We start from the raw sequence: 21,902 nt of genomic DNA, 5'->3' as shown, positions 1-21,902 counted from the left end.
GTCCTTGCCTACCGTTTTTGTACTTTTGCTTCGCTGATTGTTTCATGGTTTCGACTCCCGCTTCGTCCACGACTACGCCTCTGCCTGCCGTCCGTCTGTTCATCTGCCCCGCTGACAGCTCTCCTGCTACCGGACCTCCCTGCACGCCTACCGACTACGAGATTGCCTCTTCCCTCGGCACCGTGCTTTTTGTTTGTTTTGTATTTGTTTGGCTGGATCTACGTGTATGGACTTTGCTTGTGTTGACTACTCTCCTGGGATTCGTCCCGAATAAAGCCCTGAGGGGTCTTTATATTACTATTGTTTCTGAGTCGTGCATTTTGGGTCCAACCCCCACGCACCCGTCTCACTCCCGCCATATTTAAGAATGTATGGTTAAAATATAATCTAATAATGAAGGGATTAAGGGAATTGCATTCAATAGCAGATGTTTTCGTTTCAGTTACATTTCCGTGTTTCCCGTCGCATGGGCGTTGCGCTTACAGAGATATGAAATTGACTGTCGTAGGACCGATTAAGTTTCGGTTTCATGCTATATGTAGGCTACACCCCGACATATGCCACACCATGCCATATACACGCACCGACAACCCATATAAAACCATTGCGCTTCGGAAACCACGTAATTTACAGCTTTTCTTCAAAAATGAGGTAAGGAAAGGATATTCATATGCGGACTGAAAAATATATAACGTATGTGATAGTCGTCTAAGCGGAGTTGTATTTGGAAGCAGGTAGATGCTCTATTTAGATAGTAGAATGTACAATTCTTATTTATGTTTTGCAATCTGTACGAACAGTTTTGTAATGAGAGGTAGAGTGTATAGCACACATTCAATTAAAGAGCGAACATAGTTTGTATGTAAAGTCATGCATGCAAGAAATAATCGTTGCTGAATAACTGAATAACGGACACATCTATTGGGGTGCGTCTAGTCTTGGAGCGTGTACATCGTAACTGGTTTCTTGCTGTCGTAACAGGGATGCACATAGCCTATTATAGCGATAATCAGTCAGTAATAAACCATTCCTGCTAGCCAATCGGAATTGAGTATCCACCCAGACTACGGTCTAGCACTAGTTTTATTTGTGCACCACGGTTTATTTTTGTGACATCTTGGGTGTTGTGACAACATGGATTTCATGGCATCTGACTTTAAGGATGCTGCTGAGATCCCCTGGCATGTCCTGTAGGTTTTCACTTTAACTGCAATGAAACACACCTCATTCTACAGCCAGATATCAGCCTGAACTGTTAATTAGTAGTATAAGTGTGCCAAATTAGGGTTGAAATGAAAATCAGGATGGTAGATATCCCCAGGAATAAAGTTGTGAAGCTCTGTTGATAGAACAATGGAACACTGAGATGGTGTTCTTTTTTTCACAACAGACCCCTCCCATTTAAGACATTTTCTTTAACAGTGTTTTAAAATGAAATGGTAACCACCTTAAAAAGTGAAAAGTGTATTTACTTCCACAGCTTTTACAGTGTCCGTGAGAAAGCTGACCTTGAAGCAAAGCTCAGAGAGCTGGAGTGTCCATTCACATGGGACATAAGTAAGGCTGACATTGCAGACCTGGAGGGCATTACAGAGAAGCTTCAGGATCGAGTCAAGTTCTGCCCACGCAGATACCATGCCACATATCTCAACATCTTATCATTTGTGAGCCATGTTAAGGGAAATAATGAGGGTGCCCTTGAGTTCCTCAGTAAGGCCGAGGCCATCCTTAAGGCAGACAAGGAGGTCCTAACAGCATTTCTGGTGACGTATGCTAACTTTGCCTGGGCTCACTTCCACTCTGGCAATCTGGGTGACGTGGAGACCTACCTTGGGAAGCTGGAGGAGATATGCAAAGGTGTCTCTGGGGCCTTGCAATACTCATGCAACCTGCCTGAGGTTCATGGTGAGAAAGCCTGGACCTTTCTGAGGCTCGGAGCAACATATTACAAGAGGGCGAAGGTCAGCTTTGAGAAGGCCCTTGAGGGAGATGCTGGAAATGTGTCCTTCAACGTGGGGTACGGGGTGGTTCTGTACAGAATAGAGGGGCTTGTTCAAGATGAAAGACTGAGGTCTAAGAAGAGTGAAGCCATCCCTCAGCTGGAAAAAGCATTACTCTTAGATCCCGACAATGCTGAGGTAATGGTGCTCTTGGCCCTGAAGCTTCAAAAAAGTGATAAATACAAATCCCTAAAACTGATTGAAGGTGCCCTCAAGCTGTCCTCTGATGTGCCCCAAGTGATGCGATATGTGGCCAAGTATTTCAGAGGGGAAGATTCCACTGAGGCATCCCTGGATATTCTGGAAAAGGTGCTGGAGCAGACCCCTAGCTCTTCTTTCCTGCACCACCAGATTGGCATGTGCCACAAGCAGCAGCTCATCAAGATGTTGCAGAAAGGACCACGGAGCTGTGTACCAGCAAATCTGAAGAGGGCCAAGGCTGAGCAGTGCATCAAGCACTTCAGCAAGGCAGTGGAGCTGAAGCCCTCCAATATATATGCCCAGGTGAACCTGGCTGAGGCCTACAGCGAGAACGAGCAGCTGACTGAGGCGGAGGAGATCTTCACCGAGCTGCTCCGGGGCGGCTCTCTGCGGGACCCGGAGAAGCAGCACGTTCAAACGTCTTACGGCCTGTTTCTGCTGTACAAGAAGAGGGCGGAGGACCGCGCTGTCGTGCAGCTCAAAGCTGCCTACCGAATGAAGATGCAGAACTACAACAGGAAACAAGCTGGCAGAAAGCTGGAGCAAATTGCAGGGAGGTGGCAAAAAAACAGGCAGAGGGCTGCGGAAGCAAATGAAATTCTGGCCTTCCTGAGGGCTGAAGACAAGCTTTCTGCTGAAACTGATGACCTCTCTGCTGCCTTTGAGAGGGGAATGAAGTTCAAATAATGACTATAAGGAGTGGAAACATAACAACCACTGATTTAATTTTATTACAGGTGATGATTGCAACACTTGATTTATACTGTCATTTTCAAATTTAGCATGTAAGCAACCTCAGAGGTTAAATATCCTAATCATGAGCTTTTACAATATTACTGTGTAATGCAATAGTTTAATGACTGACATAATTGACATTTAATGTGACACCCTGGGGGGACAGCTCAAGACGGCACCATACTATAATGGCGTGCAGATTAAAATACATTTAAATTGTATGCATTAAAAGGAATGCAATTGCAACATCATCACTGTGTTTCTATAGTTGTTACAGACATTATCCAGAAATCAATTGTATTTGTTTTGCTGAAATTACATGAGTGACATGTGACAAAATTCTAATTTCCAAGTAAATAATTACCATAAGGCAACGGTTTCTTTGCCAGCATCCAAAACATGACTCCCTGCTGTAAAGTACTATGGGGAATATTATTTCAGAACACATACAATGTATTAGCTGCAGAATGCATGCACTGTTTTTTATGTACTGCTTTACAAACAGTAAAATGTTAAGTTTTAAATACAGAGTACATACTGTATGTATGATCACTGTTGGACTTGTGTAATGCTTGAGTTGAATTAACAATGGTCATTTTACTGAGCAGAATGAGAGAGAATGAAAAATGTATTTCACTGTATGTTTTTAACAAATACAAAGGTGAAACATTCATGGTACAAAACAAAAACCTAAAAACCTAAAAAGAAATTGCACAAACACCATAAATGCCAGCGTTGTGGACAGAGGAACCAAAAGGATGAAATAATAAAGTTCATAATAAAGTCCAGACAGTGGGTCATGAGCAAAGTGAACTGGGTACTGTGGATCAGGCAGGCGGAAGTCGAGGGCCGGCGAAGTCAGCGCACAGGGACAGCAGGAGGGCGAAGAAGGGTGCTGAAGGATGGTTTGGGGCAGAGGAGAGAAGGACAGAGAGGCTTATTAGCAACACTGACAAGAAACAAGGAGAAACAGGTGAGAAAATTGCCAGGGAGGAAATACATATATGATGTCAAAGGCGGAGACACGTAATGGGGAGAAATACATGTATGGTGTGGAAGGCGGAGACACGTAATGGGGAGAAATACATGTATGGTGTGGAAGGCGGAGACACGTAATGGGGAGAAAGGGAAAAGAAGGACTGGATCAGAGCTGAGAAAGCACATAGAAAATGGGGAAACAAGGAAAAAGTGCACTGACATGCAGGGGTGGTTCTAGGACTTTTTTATTTATTGGGGTGGCCAAGGGGGGTGAAAGGGTTGTCTTTGGATGGCCACCATATCTTCTGGCTCTGTGCGCACAAAACCTTTTCTGTGGTTATTTACGTTTTCTGATAAGCTACGTTGGTGTGATTTGCATTTTTATTAATTAAAGATAACAAGATCAAGAGAGCCTTAATTAATAATCAAACTATACAATGCATTGTCTTATTTAATGTAAATGTATTTATTTGATTTAATATAAAATAAATTATAGCATGACTAATTTACATGACTAAGATTTTATGATTTTACTATTTACAAAGTGTTGTAACAACAATAACCACAAAATGAACTATTTTGGGCAAATTAAAAACGTTAACGATTGCATTCGTAACTGCATGTCCTTGCCTATCGCCTTGCTGCTGTTCTTCGCGTCCGTGCTGTTCTATCGCCAACGCATGCTCTTCATCAGTGGCAGGATTGTTCTTTGATCAACTGAAGAGAACACACGCAACGATGATTCTGCAGGCCCTCGCAGGTTCCACACGCAGCTCACTGCGCTAGAGCTGCCCCATATTCCGCTCTATTATGCACCTTGTGTGCGTTAGGGCGTTGTTGTATCGTTCCTAGAATGCAAAAAATAAAAGAATAATTGAACAAAATAAGCAATCTAGCAACAGTAATAATCAAAGTAAATGGTGGAAATACAGCTGGGGACACGCCACAAAACGGGGATCTGTATACCGTAATATATACGCCTAATGATATGCAATGAGTATTACACAATCAATTTACCTGTGCAGGGGTAGAGGGACTCGAGAATGGTGTCATCAGCCACGGTCGACAAGGGTACCTGTGATGTTTCTCTGTATTTACTAATACATAAGACAACAACGTACAACATCCCCTCACGTCCTTCACTCCCGAGTCCCACAGCGCCACCCCGCGGCGTAACATAACACAACCCTTACAGTACCCAATGTCTCCGAGCAGTATACCACCGTGCACATCGTCTTCACAATCTCTCCCGAGCCTACTCCGGAGTCATGGGTGCTCCCAAGCCATGACGCCACCACAAGGGACATTTTCCTCCTCCAATGGCTAAAAAAACTCAGCCATTTCTTCGTTTACAGAGACTTAAGGTAATTTGTGGCTAACCTTAAATTATACTCAGGGAAATTGTCGTTAAGGTGTTTTATGCAACACTTAACGGATTTTAAGGGATTAATGAAGGGAGTTTTTTAGGGTTTCTGGTACTTCACTTAAGGAAAACTTTAAATGATACTTACATTTAAGGTACATCGGTCCTAAGGTGTAGTTTCCGGCAACAAGTGCCATGAGTTTCGCGTTTGCGTAAATTGAATCCTCTGGAGGGACTTCGTACGCTACATCATCCCAACCAAACATTGGGGAGGAGACTATTGTGGCTTTATAAAACTTGTGTCGCAGTTTTTATTGGAGCAGCGGAATTCTTTTACCTGTTTTCAAGATCCACGTGAACGTGTTTGTCATGGCGTAAGTGCATCTTTAATAAAAGCCTGAATTAATAGTTCTAAGATTATAATGAAATAGATGAATAAACTACTCACATACACAATAAGAAATATGTTTTTGGCTTAAAAAAGTTAATATTGGATGATTCACATTTTTATACATTTTAAAAATACTTTTTGTTCAAACAGCAACCATTTTATTATCCAAAATATAATAAACGTAATCATTGTATTCCTTATTTGTTGCAGTTTAATTAAAGATATGCTGCTCGCCAAACAGTGTCAGCTTGAATGCCACTTCACTTGGGGTTTGAATGACACCGACTTAAATGATCTACAGAACAGGCTTAAATGAGACGGGTGCGTGGGGTTTGGACCCAAAATGCACGACTCAGAAACAATAGTAATATAAAGTCTTGCCAGGGCTTTATTCGGAACGAATCCCAGGAGCGTAGTCAAAACAAGCAAAGTCCATACACGTAGATCCAGCCAATAAAACAATAAACCGGTGCCGAGGGAAGAGGCAAACTCGTAGTCGGTAGACGTGCAGGGAGGTCCAGTAGCAGGAGAGCTGCGGAAGTCAAAAACAGCGAGGCAAAGCTACAGAAGCAGTAGGCGAGGACGTAATCAAAAACAAGCGATGGTCAACGAAACAGAAATCAATAAACAGTGGTCGAAAAACAGGCTTGGCTTGGCTCTTAAGGTGAAATCAATGGGCTATAATGCTCAAGCGTTCCTTTGACGGACAAGAGGCAGACAATTTCGCAAAGAACAGAAGTGCGACTGGGCTATAAATGCGGGTGTAGACAATTAGTTCGAGAGCAGCAAGGGAATGGAAAACAGGTGCGATGGATGACAAGTTTAACAAGGTAATTAGTAATCATTAATAATAAACCTATCCTGCCCTAGCATTAGTAAATTAGTAAATGACATGCACCAGAAACGTAAGGTAACATGAACACATGATTAGTATGTTAGTATTACTCAATCCTGATCTAGCATTAGTAGATTTTAGTAAATAGACAATCGAAACAATTAGGGTGTGAGTGACAAAAAGGGAGAGAGAGAAGCCGGAATGCAAGGTTTGCGGAAAGACATGTAAAAGTGTATGTTGAAAGAACGACCAGTTTGTGTAACAATAAACATAAATCAAAACATAACACTAAACGAACTAAGACTATAACCACTCAACATAACAAGGCAAAATAATCGTAACGAAAACATAACTAGTCATGACAAGACAATTTATCGTCACAAGAAATAAACTAAACAACATGACGAACCTAGACTAACATAATACATGATAAGACAATACGTGACTAAGACAAATGATTCACATAAAACAAGGCAAGACAGACCTGAAACGTGACATTAAAGGCAATATTGAAATGTCAGTGGGAGAGGACAGGGGCATCGGATGGTTATACAGTAATCTGGCTTTCACAAAGTTCATGCAAGGTCTCCTTGAGGAAGCACGGGACTACTTGGAAAAGGCTGAGGAGCACATCAGGAAGCATCATGGTGACAACTGTGAGAGGCAGCTCATCGTCACCTATGGCAATTTTGCATGGGTGTTATCACATGGGTGAGCACGCACAATCCCAGACCTACCTGGGCAAGCTGGAGAAGATCAAGATGCAGTTTCCTACAGAATCCCCTGTTGTTCTCCATCCTGAAATCTATGGGGAGAAAGGCAGGGCATTTCTGAACTTCTCTCCACAATACTATGAGAAAGCAAAAGAGTGCTTTGAGAAGGCGCTGGAGTTGGAGCCAGAAGAGATAGAGTGGAATGAGGGTTATGCTGTGGCTCTGTATCGCACAGAGTTCAATCTCACAAGCTTTGAAGAGTCCCCAGCAAGCAGGCAGTTGAGGCGGGTTTTAGAACTTGATCCAAACAATGCTTACATCATGGTTCTGCTGGGTCTGAAGCACGCTGACTATGAAGAGTATCAGAGAGTCGAGGAGCTGATGGAAACGGCCATAGACTTGGATCCCAACAAACCCTACGTGATACAGTATGTGGCAAAGTTCTATCGGAGAAATAAGCAATTTGAGAAGGCCTTGTCTCTTTTGAAAAGGCTGCAGGAAATGACACCCAATTCAGCCCTTGTGCACCATCAATTCGCCCTGATCTACAAGAGGAAAAGACAGACATCAATCCAGAATGGAGAAGAGGCTGAAGCTCTACTCACACTGTGCATGCAACACCTGGATCAGGCTGTCTCCATTCAACCCTCCTTTGTATATGCCATGTTAGATTTAGCAGCTTGCTATGCAGAGAAGAACTTCAAGAAAGCAGAGGAGATGTTTGAAGAAACATTTAAAGTGGCTACTGCTAAGAATGACCACCTGTATGTTGTAGAGGTCCGTTACGCAGATTTCCAGCTCTACCACATGAAATCAGTGCCCTTGGCTATTATGCACTACAAGGAAGGGCTTACACTGCAGAAAGATACAACAGCTGGGAAAAGGTGTGCGCAGCAACTCACAAAAATTGCAAATAAAGACATTGAGTAACCTGCATGATGGCAAAGTTTATGGGCTATGTTCATGAAATAACAGGTGAAAAACTTCATGCTATTAAGTGCTATGAGAAGGCCATTCTTCTTGACCCTGGCAACAAGGAGTACCTCACTGCTCTGTGTAATCTCCGCTAACCCTGGAAATGAAATCAACATTTTAAAATGCAAAGCCCATTTAAATGGCATACACTGCAAAAGCTTTAGTTTGTTTTCGTTTATTTCCTCACTAGCCACTTTTGGGCTGCAAAGTGCAAGTGCATGAATATTCTGTATTATTATTTTCTGAATGTCATGTTAAACACATCAGGTTTTTAAAAGAATGTTAACTGTGTTTGTTAGTTGTTAATTGTAAAAATTGTTAAATGTAATTATTAATCTGATGAAAGGATTACTGTTGCTTGCCTTTGCTATTACAATTATGGTAAGTAATAAATATTGAAATGAATTCAAACCCACTGTGTAGCTCTTAACTGTGGAGTGGAATGCAAGGTTGAAGCCTTTTGAGAGACGGGTGCGTCGGGGTTGGACCCAAAATGCACGACTCAGAAACAATAGTTATATAAAGACCCCTCAGGGCTTTATTCGGGACGAATCCCAGGAGCGTAGTCAAAACAAGCAAAGTCCATACACGTAGATCCAGTCAAACAAATAGTAAACAAACAAGAATCACGGTGCCGAGGGAAGAGGCAAGCTCGTAGTCGGTAGACGTGCAGGGAGGTCCGGTAGCAGGAGCTGTCAGCGGGGCAGATGAACAGGCGGACGGCAGGCAGAGGCGTAGTCGTGGGCGAAGCGGGAATCGAAACCATGAAACAATCAGCGAAGCAAAAGTACAAAAACGGTAGGCGAGGACGTGGTCAAAAACAAACGATGGTCACAAAACAGAAATCAATAATCAATGGCCGGTAACAGTCTTGGATCGTAACGTGTAATCAACCAGTAACCAATGCTCAAGCGTTGCGTAGTAAAACTAGAGGCAGACAATTTCGCAGGGAACAGTAGCGCGACTGCGATATAAATGCAGATGTAGACAGGTGTAGACAATTAGTTAGAGCGTAGCAAGGAAATGGAAAACAGGTGCGATGGATGACAAGTTTAACAAGGTGATTAGTAATAGTTAGTAATAAACCTATCCTGCCCTAGCATTAGTAAATTAGTAAATGACATGCACGAGAAACGTAAGGTAACATGAACACATGATTAGTTTGTTAGTTTCTACCCAATCCTGATCTAGCGTTAGTAGTTTTAGTAAATAGACAAATGGAAACAATTAGGGAGTGAATGACAGAAAGAAAGAGAGAGAGAGAGAGAGAAGGCGGAACGCAAGGTTTGCGGAAAGACATGTAAAAGTGTATGCATAAACAACGACCAGTTAACGTAACAATAAACATAAATCAAAACATAACACAAAGCGAAACTAAGACGATAACCACTCAACATAACAAGGTAATATAATCGTACGAAACATAACTAGACATGACAAGAAAATAAATCGTAACGAAACATAACTAAACAACATGACGAACCTAGACTAACATAATACATGATAAGACACTACGTGACTAAGACAACGTGAATAAACATAAAACATGGCAAGACAGACCTGAAACGTGACATTTTGTTTTTTTCAGGGCATAACAAGCTGTTCTCAATTCAGCTTTTAGCAGGGGTCAGACCGACAATGCATCGTCAACTTATTGATATGTCAAGAATTTAAATTTTGGGGAAATATTTTTCAGCTATAATAAGTATAATAAACACTATACTTCAAAAACTAATGGCAATTTTACCTACCCTGGTTCACAGGCACCTGCATGTGTGTTGTATTAGTTTCTATCCAGAATTAATAAGAATGTATAATTCATGTGTTCCTGTTTTTCCATGTAAATCTCCTACTATCCATTCCTACTATCCAAAAAACAAAAAACTCATGTCCTTTTGTTCATGATGAAATCACTGAATTTAATAATAGATTTAATGATTTAATCTACTGCTGACATTTTGTAACATTCAAACTTCCCGTAACTTCCATAGAATTTATGTTTGCAGTACTATACTGCATTTTATCCAACAAGACAGTGATTTAAATGACGTATATTTGGAGTCTGTGACATGAACACATTACCAGTTAATCGAAAAACACTTTTGTAAAAAAAAAAAAACTTTACTTTCAGGGTGCTAAAACATTGATTTGTTAAAAACTCTTGATGAAGTTTTCAAACCGCCTTGCCACTCACACACGAGAAGCAGGTTGCTGTAATACGTAAGTGAAAACAAACCCATCATTCTTGCTTAAATACAATGCAAAATCCCCATGTTTCAACATGCCACTTGTTGGTTTGTGCCCCCGTCGAAAATCATATAATGTACAGGCATACATTTAACACATCTGATGCAAATATACACCATTTGTCAATAAAATAATTGACAGTACCATAAGAGAATAAAACCATAAAAAGTATAATTTTGTGATATGAAACCTTACACTTTGCCAATGCGTGTTCATTAAGGTGTCTTTCACCATTTAATACAAACCAGGGGTGCACACCTCCTGTCTTGGAGGGCTGTTCTGCGCTCTGGTTTTTGTTCCAACCAGTTAGATGACAGGTCTATAAACTACACTAGTTCGTTCCTGTACTGTATTTGAGCACAGTGAAATCTTTAGGATACACGAGCTGTCCGCGCCTGTAGGTAGTGCAAATGTCATTGTCAGACCAAAATATGATTGAGTTAATTCAATAATTATTGATACAAAATCCTGAAACAAATCAGCCCTTGTTGTGCGCCCCTGGCATGAACCGAATAACTCGTTCCATTCATTTGAAAAAATAACTTTCATTGCTTTTAACACTGATGTTCCGTGCTTAACACGAGAAGGGAAATTGGAACCAGCGAAATCGTTTCGGTTCGTTGTAAACGAAAGTCATGATATAAACGGTTCCGTTATGATGAAATAAAGACGGTACAAATGAAGAATATAAACTGTAAATATAGTATAATAATATAAGGAAGACTTGACAACATGTAGGCTATTTATTATTGGCGATTATTTTAATTTAATAAGACTATTTAGGTGTCCCTTCACGTGCGACATAAGTAAAGCTGATTACCGTCACAGCATTCCAGAGCTGCTTACATTTACACTTGTATTGCTGGCGTAGTTGTGCCCCTGCAGAAACCATGCCCCACAACTCAACATTTTATTTTTTTGTGAGCGACATGAAAGGAAGCAATGGGGGTGCTCTTGAATTCCTCAGTAAGGCTGAAGCAACCCCAAATGCAGGCCCCAAAAGTGTAATGTTCTGAGTCTGTTCTGTAAAACATGAAATGGAGCTGAATATATTCAAAAGATCCAGGAGTGATGTTAATTTGCATTAAGGGTTAGTCAGATGTGGTGCAATAAAATTGAATCATTGTAAGGTCAGCGATTTAGACCCTGATATACATCCTTGACTTTAATGATGCCACCTAACATGTTGTAAAGATTGTGCAAGAGCAGCTTCCCTTTGACTTTCGTTTCTTTCAAAATGTTCAAACTCCAGTATCCGAGAGGAGACTGTCTCTATAAAAATCGTTCTGGATTATAGCATAATCATTATCAGATCAACCTGTTTGCAACCCAGCTAAAGGTGTTTGTAATTGAGTAAGTACTCACTGTTTTTCCACCTTTATATCATTTTCTTACGAAATGTATTTCACCATGAAATATATTTCTGGTTCTGATTTTCTGCATGTTTACACTAGGACTCGGAACTATACTGTCCTCTCAGGTCCTCTTTGCACTTGTTCTTGTGTTTAAATTGCTCTGGATAAGAGCGTCTGCTAAATGCCTTGTAATGTAATGTAATGTAATTTCAAAAGTATATTGAAATGTATTGCTCCTAGATTACATCATGTTTTCATGAGTATTATTTATACTGTATTAATTGAAATGTATTTTGTTAAACTATGTTTTAAGAGCCGTCAAAAGAGTTTAATTTAATTTTTAAATGCTTCTTCCTCCGAATGCAATTTTAAAAATCTTACCTTACATTTTTTACTGCAGTCTACATCAAGACAAGCCAGATCAAGACATGCCAGAACTACTTCAGCTCGAGTGCCACTTCACCTGGGGTTTGGATGTCACTGACTTAAATGATCTACAGAATAGGCTCAAAAGCAAAATTAAATTGTCAGATGGAGAGGACCGGAATATCGGATGGTCATACAGTAATCTGGCTTTTACAAAGTTCAATCAAGGTCTCCTTGAGGAAGCGCGGGATTACTTGGAAAAGGCTGAGGAGCACATCAGGAAGCATCACGGTGACAACTGTGAGAGGCAGCTCATCGTCACCTATGGCAATTTTGCATGGGTGTATTATCACATGGGTGAGCACGCACAATCCCAGACCTACCTGGACAAGCTGGAGAAGATTAAGATTCCTCCAGAATCCCCTGTTGTTCTCCATCCTGAAATCTATGGGGAGAAAGGCTGGGCATTCCTGGACTTCTCTCCTCAATACTATGAGAAAGCAAAAGATTGCTTTGAGAAGGCGCTGGAGTTGGAGCCCGAAGAGATAGAGTGGAATAAGGGTTATGCTGTGGCTCTGTATCGCACAGAGTTCAATCTCACAAGCTTTGAAGAGTCCCCAGCAAGCAGGCAGTTGAGGCGGGTTTTAGAACTTGATCCAAGCAATGCTTACATCATGGTTCTGCTGGGTCTGAAGCACGCTGACTATGAAGAGTATCAGAGAGCCGAGGAGCTGATGGAAACGGCCATAGACTTGGATCCCAACAAACCCTACGTGATACAGTATGTGGCAAAGTTCTATCGGAAAATAAAAAAATTTGATGTGGCCATATCTCTTCTGGAAAGAGCACTGGAAATAACTCCTGATTCAGCCTTACTGCACTATCACCTTGGACTCAACTATTCTAGGAAAGCTGCAAACAACAGGCTGCAACATCATCTGCTCAGCTTGAGCATCCAGCACATCGAAACAGCTATTGCCCTGAGACCTGCCTTCATTGGTGCCATGGCGGAATTAGGAGGCATCTATGCGAAAGCAAAGAATTACATGAAAGCAGAAGAGGTGTTTCAGAGAGCACTTGCAGCTGCTACTGATGAAAATGAGTACCGGCAGATGGTCATAGTCCTTTATGCGCATTTCCTGTACCACCACAAAAGATTAGTGCCTTTGGCTGTGATGAGGTACAAGCAAGGACTCCAATTACAGCAAGATACACAAGATGGGGAAATGTGTGCAAAGAAACTTCAGGAAATAGCAATTGGGCAAATCTCCAGAAACCCCCATGATGCCGCAGCCTTTGGGACTCTGGGTTATGTTCACCAAATGAGAGGTGACAAACGGCAAGCCATTGAGTGCTATGAGAAGGCCATTCTGTATGATCCTGGCAATGAGGAGTACCTCACTGCTCTGTGTGACCTCCGCTTGGGTCTGCAATGATATCCAAAGTGAAATGTAAAATCTGTCAGTGAAGAATGTAAGAGTTTTGCCTTTTGTTGAAATGCACCCTATATGTCATATTATTGATGAACTTGTTAAACTGTTTTAAAAAATGTTAAGCTTACAGGAAAATGAATTGCAGGTTAAATTGTCAGAAATTTAAGGAATATGAACACAAAACAAGAATTATTATCTGTAGTTAATTTATGTTTGTTTAAATATTGCACTGTATCTAAAAAATAATAAAAGAGTATTTGAGATGGCCATGCACTGTAATTGCTCAGGAATATACAATGTATTTAAAATGATCAGCACCACTAAAATGTCCTTAATTGTAAAAATAAACTGTTTTCAGTCAAAGGTTTTTTTTGGCCATTTCTTGAGAGGCTCAGCTCCATCAGGAGGGATTCTGTCTCCTCTGCTGACTGAGATCCACTGTGTGGCTGGTTAATGCAAATATGGGAGGCCCAACAATACTCCATGCAGGCCTGGTATTCAGCTGGTATTCCTGAACTTCTCTCCACAATACTATGAGAAAGCAAAAGAGTGCTTTGAGAAGGCGCTGGAGTTGGAGCCAGAAGAGATAGAGTGGAATAAGGGTTATGCTGTGGCTCTGTCTCGCACAGAGTTCAATCTCACAAGCTTTGAAGAGTCCCCAGCAAGCAGGCAGTTGAGGCGGGTTTTAATAGTTGATCCAAACAATGCTTACATATCTAATCAGCTGGTAGCTGGTTGACCAATTTACACCTGCTCCATACTTAACTTGGTTTGACCAGCGCAAGGTATGGTTTGAAACAGCTGGTAGTTGGTCATTTCTAGCTGGTCAAGCTGGATTTTACACTAAGGGTATCTATTTCTGCTGCCACACAGAAGGAACAATCAGTTTATGAACAGGGATTGAGCCAGGGTTCACTTTAAATTAAATTTAAAATAATTCCAGGGCTTTACATTTAATACTGTTAACTCCATACAACAGAAATTTTGCCTGAGGTCGCCTTGCATGGCAGCCAATCGCCGTTGGTGTGTGAGTGTGTGTATGAATGGGTGAATGTGATGGACTGGCGACCTGTCCAGGATGTATTCCTGCCTTTTACCCAATGTATGCTGGGATGGACCCCAGCCCCCCTGTGACCCTGTTCACGATTAGCGGGTTAAGATAATGGATGGATGGGTTAGTCAAATGAAGATATCCTGAATGAATCTTGAATGGAGACATTTTGGACTGTGCATAAGAACATAATAATATCAGAACACATAACGGCTAGAGCAGGCCATTCAGCCAATATTAGCTTACTATTTATCTACAAACCAGAGAGTAGGCTACTGCAGTAAGCCTGGACCCCCAAGCATCTCTGCCTCTATTTGGCCTGGCAAACTGGTCCAAGCATTTACAACTATCTGTGTAATCATGAAATTCATGCAAAACTGGCAGATATCTATCTATGGCCCCTTGGTCACTTTGCTAATCCCTTTGATGAATATAAAATCATCTATCAAATCCCCCCTCAGTCCTCTTTTGCTTAGCTTGAAGAGAAGTGTCTTCAGTCTTTCCTCATGACTGACAATTTTACTCAGACTATAATCTTGATACTTCTTGCAGCACAATACTATTTCCTTGTGCAACCTGTCAGATCATGCTCTTGTCATAGTTGGATTCCAAACAACTCCTCCACTTCTGACTTTACAGCACCCAAATTACAGGAGAAAGAAGCACTGGATGCCATTAAATGGGACTACAATGGACAAAAAGGTGATGGTGTCTGGAACTTTTAGACTGGGGCCATCTTGCGGCCTGTTGACATCCCTCTGTCACATTGCTGTTCTAAATGGGGCAACATTGTCTCAGGCGGTAAGAGCAGTCGTCTGGCAGTCGGAGGGTTACCGGGCTGATTCCGCCCTGGGTGTGTCCAATGTCCGAGCAAGACACCTAAGCCATAAATGCTCCCGATGAGCTGGTTGGTGCCTTGCATGCCATTGGTGTGTGATTGTGTGCACTTCGGATAAAGGTCCTTTATAAATGCCAACCATTTACCATTTAAACTGTGCCCAGAATGATGCTTGGTTATGTGTGAAGAAAGAGACAAGATACAAGATATGTTGGAGCTAGGTACATAAACATGCATGTTCCAAGGTGAATGTATATGTACTCTATGGGGTACAAAGTCTTATTTCAGCACACCCCAGCCAATGTGCATATATGAGAAACCGTATTTACAGAAATATTCGTATTACAGGATTAGAAATGAATCAGAAAAAAAGCATTTTCCTCCCTGCGACTGAATCAAATTCCTTACAATTCAAACAGATATATTTTTTTTTATTCCAGGCAGGGCATTACTATAGGGTTTGGAGGGTGTAATGTGGTATTACTACTTTAGTACGTCTATGGCACCACTGTATTCTGCATTACTGATCGGTTTCAATTACCTTTGTTATTGCAACAGACAATTACATTTTTTCTTGCTAATCTGTTTTTTCTTGCTCAAAAGGAGATATTTTGGAGAAATGCCAAGAAAAACAAGTCACATGGAATATTACACTAATATTAAAGGAATCAAAGCAAAGTCATTGGAATATTATTAAATACTTTAATGTAATGTTGGTCACATGACCATTAGCAATGTACCCCACTCTGGGCAGTCATGGGAAATTTTAAACAAAAGAAAAATAGGATTTTTGGCCCACCGTTTTAAGTCCGAAGCTTGAGGGAGTACTGACATTGTCATGTGGAAAGGCACACTCTAGACACAGAACTGCTGTCATGCAGAAGGAACATTCAGTTCATCAACAGGGATCGTGGAAGTCAAGCAGACCTTTATCTAAATATAGCTCATTTATGTACCCACAAGGCGACTGGCTTTATGTGTATGGGTTCAAGTTGGCTCTGACACCAGTTTTATTTGTGCATTCATACACTTTGGCATTACAAAAATGGGAGAAAAGAAATGCAGTGTAAAAAATTGAATGCTATACAGACAGCATATTTGCTGTAAGCTTTGGTTCCTCGTGTGAAGTTTTGTAGTAATCAGCGTGGGTGCTCTGGCAGGTGTCCAGTTTGGGGTCTGAATTGGTGGCGTACGTGCGCGTCTTCTGGCACCGGCAAATTACTGCCGCAGCACTGAGCACTAGGGAGCTTGCGATGAGTGAGAAACCACTGAGGAAGAATGTGGCCATGTAGGAGCCAGTCTGGTCCACCAGCCATCCTGGAGAGACAGGAAATATACTGTGAGTCACACAGAATGTTAACATGTAGTAATGGCAGCACAGTTTCAGTGTCCAATGAGAGACAAATAGGTGTTGGAAGTCGTGTCGTCATCCCCTTCGGATCTATCGATGGTTTGTTAGCATTTTATATACTTCGGGATAAAAGATCTGACGACGGTCTAAGGGAGAAATTAATGTTGAGTTTTTTGCAAATCCTTTAAAAGAAATTATGACATTTGGACACTTGTTTGTATATGAAGAAAGAATGCTTGTCATCCAATTTGTTATAGTCTTAGAAGAAATCTGTGTGAATTTAAAAAGCAAATTGCAACAGCTAGTCGTCGCACAATAACACGCACAGTGCTGTATCTGGTTGCATTTTCAGTTACCATTCACGGGCGTTGCCGATGGCTACTACTCGTTTGTGCAATAAATTATACATTTGTACACATTTGAGCACTTCATTGTGTATTTATTTGACTTATTTTTTATTAAGTCTTCTGCTGCTGTCACCTATCCACTTAGAGGTTTGACGCCCTGTCTGGCACCAATAATCATTCCAAGGTCAAAATCGCTTAGATCACATTTCTTCCCCATTTGGTCTGAAAAACAGCTGAACCTCTTGACCATATCTCCAAGCTTTAGTTGCTGCCAAATGATTGGCTGATTAAATATTTGCATTAACTATCTGGTGTAGTTTTGGTTCTCGTTGGTAATTTCCTTAAGTTATTTGAATTGATGCTTTAAATGCATTTGCTTGCTAACGGTAGCATTGACTGGGAACTACTAGCTGTGACACATAAAATATGTGCTGTGCTGCCAGCTTTTTGGCTAGCAAAATAAAAGCGGCATCTGAATTCAGTGGAGCCAGACCTGCTTAAGAGAGAAATGAGTTTGGATAACAAAGTCCAAATATTAAACACCATCTTAAATCACAGACTGTGACAGAGATGTGACAAGCCCATTCAGAGAAATTGTGCATTGATCTGGAACTCCATATATGGGCAATGGTTTAACCATAATGTCAAATAAAATAGTAATGTTTTGTATTTGGTTGCATATCCTTTGCATGTCAACATTACCAGAGTCTGGATATCTTACTTTCAGGTCTTACAAGTGATACTAAAACATCTTTGCATTGGGTGGTAGGTCTAGATTCAGCAGTAAATGATGCTGATACAGTATGGAGCACATTTGTTAGCTAAATGGATTTAAGTCATCAAGGGTCCAAGGTATCAAATGAGCCTTAAACCATCCTGCTGCCGTCAGATATGCTGTTGAGCTCAATGGAAAAATAATTCAGGAGAAACACCCTGCGTAGTATCTACTACATACTGTATCTACTGGCAGCACAGTGGTCACACACTGGTGTGATACCTCAGTTAAAACCATTTAGTCCACAAATGTGTTCCATAATGTATCAGTGTAATTTACAGCTGAATCAAGTCCCTCCTCTGAATTCCCGTAGAGATCCATTCAAATGCAAAGAGGTTTCAGTATTGCTTATAAGACAACTTGAAAGTAAGGAACTCTTCAATAGAAGGTGAGAATCTTCACTTTGACCACATGTGAGTTGTTTGATGACAAACAGAGGAAATAAAACATCAATCAGAAAAAGCAGAAAAGTGTGTCCAAACTTTTGACTGGGACTGTATTTAAAGGTTGGCTGTAGGGAGCACATCCAGGCATGGTGTAGGCTTATTGGCCAAAGCACAGAGAACTGACCTCCGATTGGTGGACTGAAGAGGTAAGGTATGGCATGGAGGAAATAGACCACTCCCAGGGCTGAGGAGAGGTACGTGTTTCCGACGACGTCCGATGTGACGACGGGTATGAGGGCCACGTAGGCCCCATCAAAGTAGCCGTAGAGCACCGAGAAAGGCACGAGCAGAGGAAAACTCTTCAGAAGTGGGATGAAGAGGCAGCACAGCCCCTCCATGCCCACTGCCACCATGTAGCACACGTTACGGTACTTTTTTAAACACCTGGGGGAGAGAGGGGAGTCAATTCAACTCTATTTGCATTACATGTTATTTGTGTACTAGTCACTGTCACAAGGGCACTTTATAGACACAATGATGCACAATGATGCACAGTCTTCTTCCTGTTGCACAGTTTCCTTAGCCTCTACTCTGACTCCCACCACTCCACTTTGATTTTAGTTTATGTCCCTTCCTGTGATTTAGCTAACTGAAATGAATGACAGTCATGGATACTTTTATGCACTTACATTTCTTATCTCTGACAGTATGCCTGAGTGAACTACGCATCCATTACATTACATTACATTATTGGCATTTGGCAGACGCTCTTATCCAGAGCGACGTACAGTTGATTAGACTAAGCAGGAGACAATTCTCCCCTGGAACAATGCAGGGTTAAGGGCCTTGCTCAAGGACCCAACGGCTGTGCGGATCCTATTGTGGCTACACCGGGATTAGAACCACCAACCTTGCGTGTCCCAGTCATTTACCTTAACCACTACGCTACAGGCCGCATCCAGTTGTGAAATCAGTATCAGTAACCCGGGACTTAAAGAAAACAAACGCTTGGATGGGTGCATTCAGTTTCATTTGAATGAAATTCAGTTTAAAAGACAACCACTGACACCGGGGGCTGACGGAGTACCTTCGGTCGGTGAGCCAGCCGAAGGTGATGTTGCCCACGATGGCGATCACCCCGAGGATGGACATGAGGAAGGCGGCCTGCTGGTGGCGGACTCCCACGCTGAGGGCGTAGGGCACCAGGTAGACGAATGGCACGCTGCAGCCATTGGCCAGAAACAGGAAGGAGGCGGCCAGCACCATGAAGTCGGGCATGAGCAGGAAGCTGTACTCCTGCAGAGACTGGAAGCAGAAGCAGCTGTACTCCCGGTCCTTGGTGCTGACCAGGGGAGCCAGCGCCGCACTTCCGTCCGCCGCCTTCTCGGTGTCGGCCATGGCGGGAGCGCTCTCCCCCTTGTCCCTCGCGGCGACGGGCCTCAGCAGGGCCCCGCAGACGCACAGGTTGGAGACGAGCCCCCCCAGGATCAGGAGGGCCCCCCGCCAGGAGTAGTGGTCTATGAGGAGCTGCACCACGGGGGCCAGGATGAAGGTCCCGATGCCACTGCCCGACATGGCGATACCGTACGCCAGCGCTTTCCTCTCGCAGAAATACGTCCCCACCATAGCAATGGCCGGGGTATAGCAGAGGGCAAAGCCAACACCTGCAGGAGGGCCGCCATACAGTTACAGCGCAGAGGGTTTCTCTCTTTTCAAGCGACTCTACAAATAGTCATGGTTGATGGTTCCTTCACATTTAGATCAAAACAATTTCATGGAGCATTTACATATGGGTAAAATTCTGTGGATGTTCCATGCAATGCTGGGGGACAGGGTTGCTTTCTAGAGTGGTACAGAGATAGCAAACCACAAAAAAGTCATGGGGAACACTTATTAAGCAAGCTTTTTGACGAGGCTCACTGCCAGAAGAAGACCAGGTCTCCCAAAACCTTGCTGCATGCCACACAGAGTGCAACTGTGTTTGTTCACTGGAGATCTACATAGAGCACTAAGCTTGCATTTTTTCAGTTATGCCAAGCCCCGCCCAATTATGAAAAGTCAACCCACATAAGAGAGCTGACCTAATGTGGGTTATTCTCTTTTTGCATTACAACTGGTCAAAGTAGCCTGTGATTCGAGCTGCGTCTCCATCACAATGACACATGAGGAACGGCCCCGGGAGACTTACCTGCCCGGCCTACGCAATAAATAATGCATCCATACGTAAACATCCAAACGTAACCAAAGAGAATCTATCCATTACCCTGTACCCTAAGGGTAAAAGGGGGGGGGGACTCACCTGTCAGAACCCCGAGCGTGAGGTACAGGTACTCCAGGCTTGTGGCGAAGGAGCTTAAGACAAGCCCAGTGGAGGCCAGGAAGCCCCCCAGGATGACAGCAATGCGACAGGACAGCCGGTTCCCGATGAAACTGCCCAGTGGAGCTGCCGGGACAACACAAGTCAGCTCAGCTATGCCTGGATAGGGGCCTCGCTACGGACCTGCAGTTTACTACTGACTCGTGAAAGGGAACAAAAAAGGCTTAATTCTGAAGCTCCTTTAAAATAAAAATACATTGTTGATACAGGCTTAAAAAACACCTCAAAGCACTTTGGAAGACAAGATAAATAATGTCAGTTGCACAGTGACTCAATGGGAAGAACCTTAACATTGTAAAAGTCACACAGCTAGTATAAATTATGATAATACTGCCCATTATCTGTCAGAGTACAGAGCTAGAAGGGGTCCTGTCCAAGGTGACACGCCTGTGTTCAAATCACCCAGTGTATTACGTCTGTGCCATGTATGAATATTCATTTAAATCTTTATGCATATAGCGTTTTTCACTGAAGACTGTCACAGAGACGCTTTACAGAGTAACAGAAGGGAAAAACCAGCCCTGAGCCCCCAAATAGCACATGGATACCTCCCTAGTGGGGAGAAAAACCCTCAAATGGTGGAGAGACAAAACTCCCCAGAAAACCAAGTTGGCAGTTTTTCTCCTGATGAATGTGGTTGATGATTGTGGTTTCTTACTGGCTCTGTGACAATGTGACACCGATCACATAGGTGTTTTCGTACCAAGCTTTTATGGAAAGGGAAGAAATTAAACTTTACCTACAAATAAAAACAAAAGATGACATATTTATTTGTCATCATTAACCCTCATGCGCAGAACACTGTGATCTGTGTTAAATCATTTCTGTATTACTTTGCAATATTCGCCAGGGCCTGTGAGTTGAGTTGTGTATTACATTATTAGTGATCCTACAAGCCGTGACAGATCAAGTAATTATTTCTTCAGGGGGAAAAAAATGTGAGAAAGGGCTCCCTCCCCACATGCACATACAAAAACTCTGTGCATCCCTGAACACACGCACATAGAAGGACTCCCTCTGTGCATGCGTGAACACACGCACATACAAGGACTCCCTCTGTGCATGCGTGAACACACGCACATACAAGGACTCCCTCTGTGCATGCATGCACACACGCACATGCAAGGACTCCCTCTGTGCATGCGTGAACACACGCACATACAAGGACTCCCTCTGTGCAATGCG

General features: G+C 42.4%; 3 protein-coding genes, 1 long non-coding RNA gene and 1 pseudogene across 4 annotated transcripts in view; 3 read left to right on the top strand and 2 right to left on the bottom strand.

The window, feature by feature from the left end:
• Positions 1 to 564: 564 nt before the first annotated feature.
• Positions 565 to 4,493, top strand: LOC133122425 (interferon-induced protein with tetratricopeptide repeats 5-like). The gene is made up of 2 exons (XM_061232389.1): positions 565 to 651; positions 1,481 to 4,493. The coding sequence occupies exons 1-2, from the start codon at positions 647 to 649 to the stop codon at positions 2,886 to 2,888; spliced, it is 1,413 nt and encodes a 470-aa protein (XP_061088373.1). The 5' UTR covers positions 565 to 646; the 3' UTR covers positions 2,889 to 4,493.
• A 9-nt stretch (positions 4,494 to 4,502) lies between these two features.
• Positions 4,503 to 5,548, bottom strand: LOC133122426 (uncharacterized). The gene is made up of 3 exons (XR_009708099.1): positions 5,426 to 5,548; positions 4,932 to 4,989; positions 4,503 to 4,762 (listed from the first exon to the last, which is right to left on the bottom strand). It is a non-coding gene; the product is annotated as an uncharacterized LOC133122426 (long non-coding RNA).
• A 1,469-nt stretch (positions 5,549 to 7,017) lies between these two features.
• On the top strand, positions 7,018 to 8,146 carry LOC133115240 (interferon-induced protein with tetratricopeptide repeats 5-like; annotated as a pseudogene).
• A 4,075-nt stretch (positions 8,147 to 12,221) lies between these two features.
• On the top strand, positions 12,222 to 13,955 carry LOC133115232 (interferon-induced protein with tetratricopeptide repeats 5-like). Its single transcript, XM_061225042.1, has one exon. It carries the CDS (start codon positions 12,222 to 12,224, stop codon positions 13,593 to 13,595), a length of 1,374 nt encoding a protein of 457 aa, XP_061081026.1. The 3' UTR covers positions 13,596 to 13,955.
• A 2,249-nt stretch (positions 13,956 to 16,204) lies between these two features.
• slc16a12b (solute carrier family 16 member 12b) overlaps positions 16,205 to 21,902 on the bottom strand; it is a 15,999-nt gene continuing 10,301 nt past the window's right edge. Inside the window, exons 4-7 of the mRNA XM_061232831.1 lie at positions 20,640 to 20,783; positions 19,428 to 20,004; positions 18,525 to 18,784; positions 16,205 to 16,798 (exon numbers count right to left, since the gene is read on the bottom strand). Of these exons, the coding sequence (XP_061088815.1) occupies positions 16,563 to 16,798; positions 18,525 to 18,784; positions 19,428 to 20,004; positions 20,640 to 20,783 (1,217 nt within the window). The 3' untranslated portion in view covers positions 16,205 to 16,562. The remainder of the gene's footprint in view (positions 16,799 to 18,524; positions 18,785 to 19,427; positions 20,005 to 20,639; positions 20,784 to 21,902) is intronic.

The sequence above is a fragment of the Conger conger genome, chromosome 2, assembly GCF_963514075.1.
Source record: "Conger conger chromosome 2, fConCon1.1, whole genome shotgun sequence".
Taxonomy (NCBI): Eukaryota; Metazoa; Chordata; class Actinopteri; order Anguilliformes; family Congridae; genus Conger; species Conger conger.
Note: the sequence above shows the minus strand (reverse complement) of the source record. Positions and strands in the feature narration are given on the sequence as shown.

What these genes read in the sequence shown, in the direction of transcription:
- LOC133115232 (XM_061225042.1), top strand. Translation starts at nt 12,222, where the DNA reads ATGCCAGAACTACTTCAGCTCGAGTGCCACTTCACCTGGGGTTTGGAT.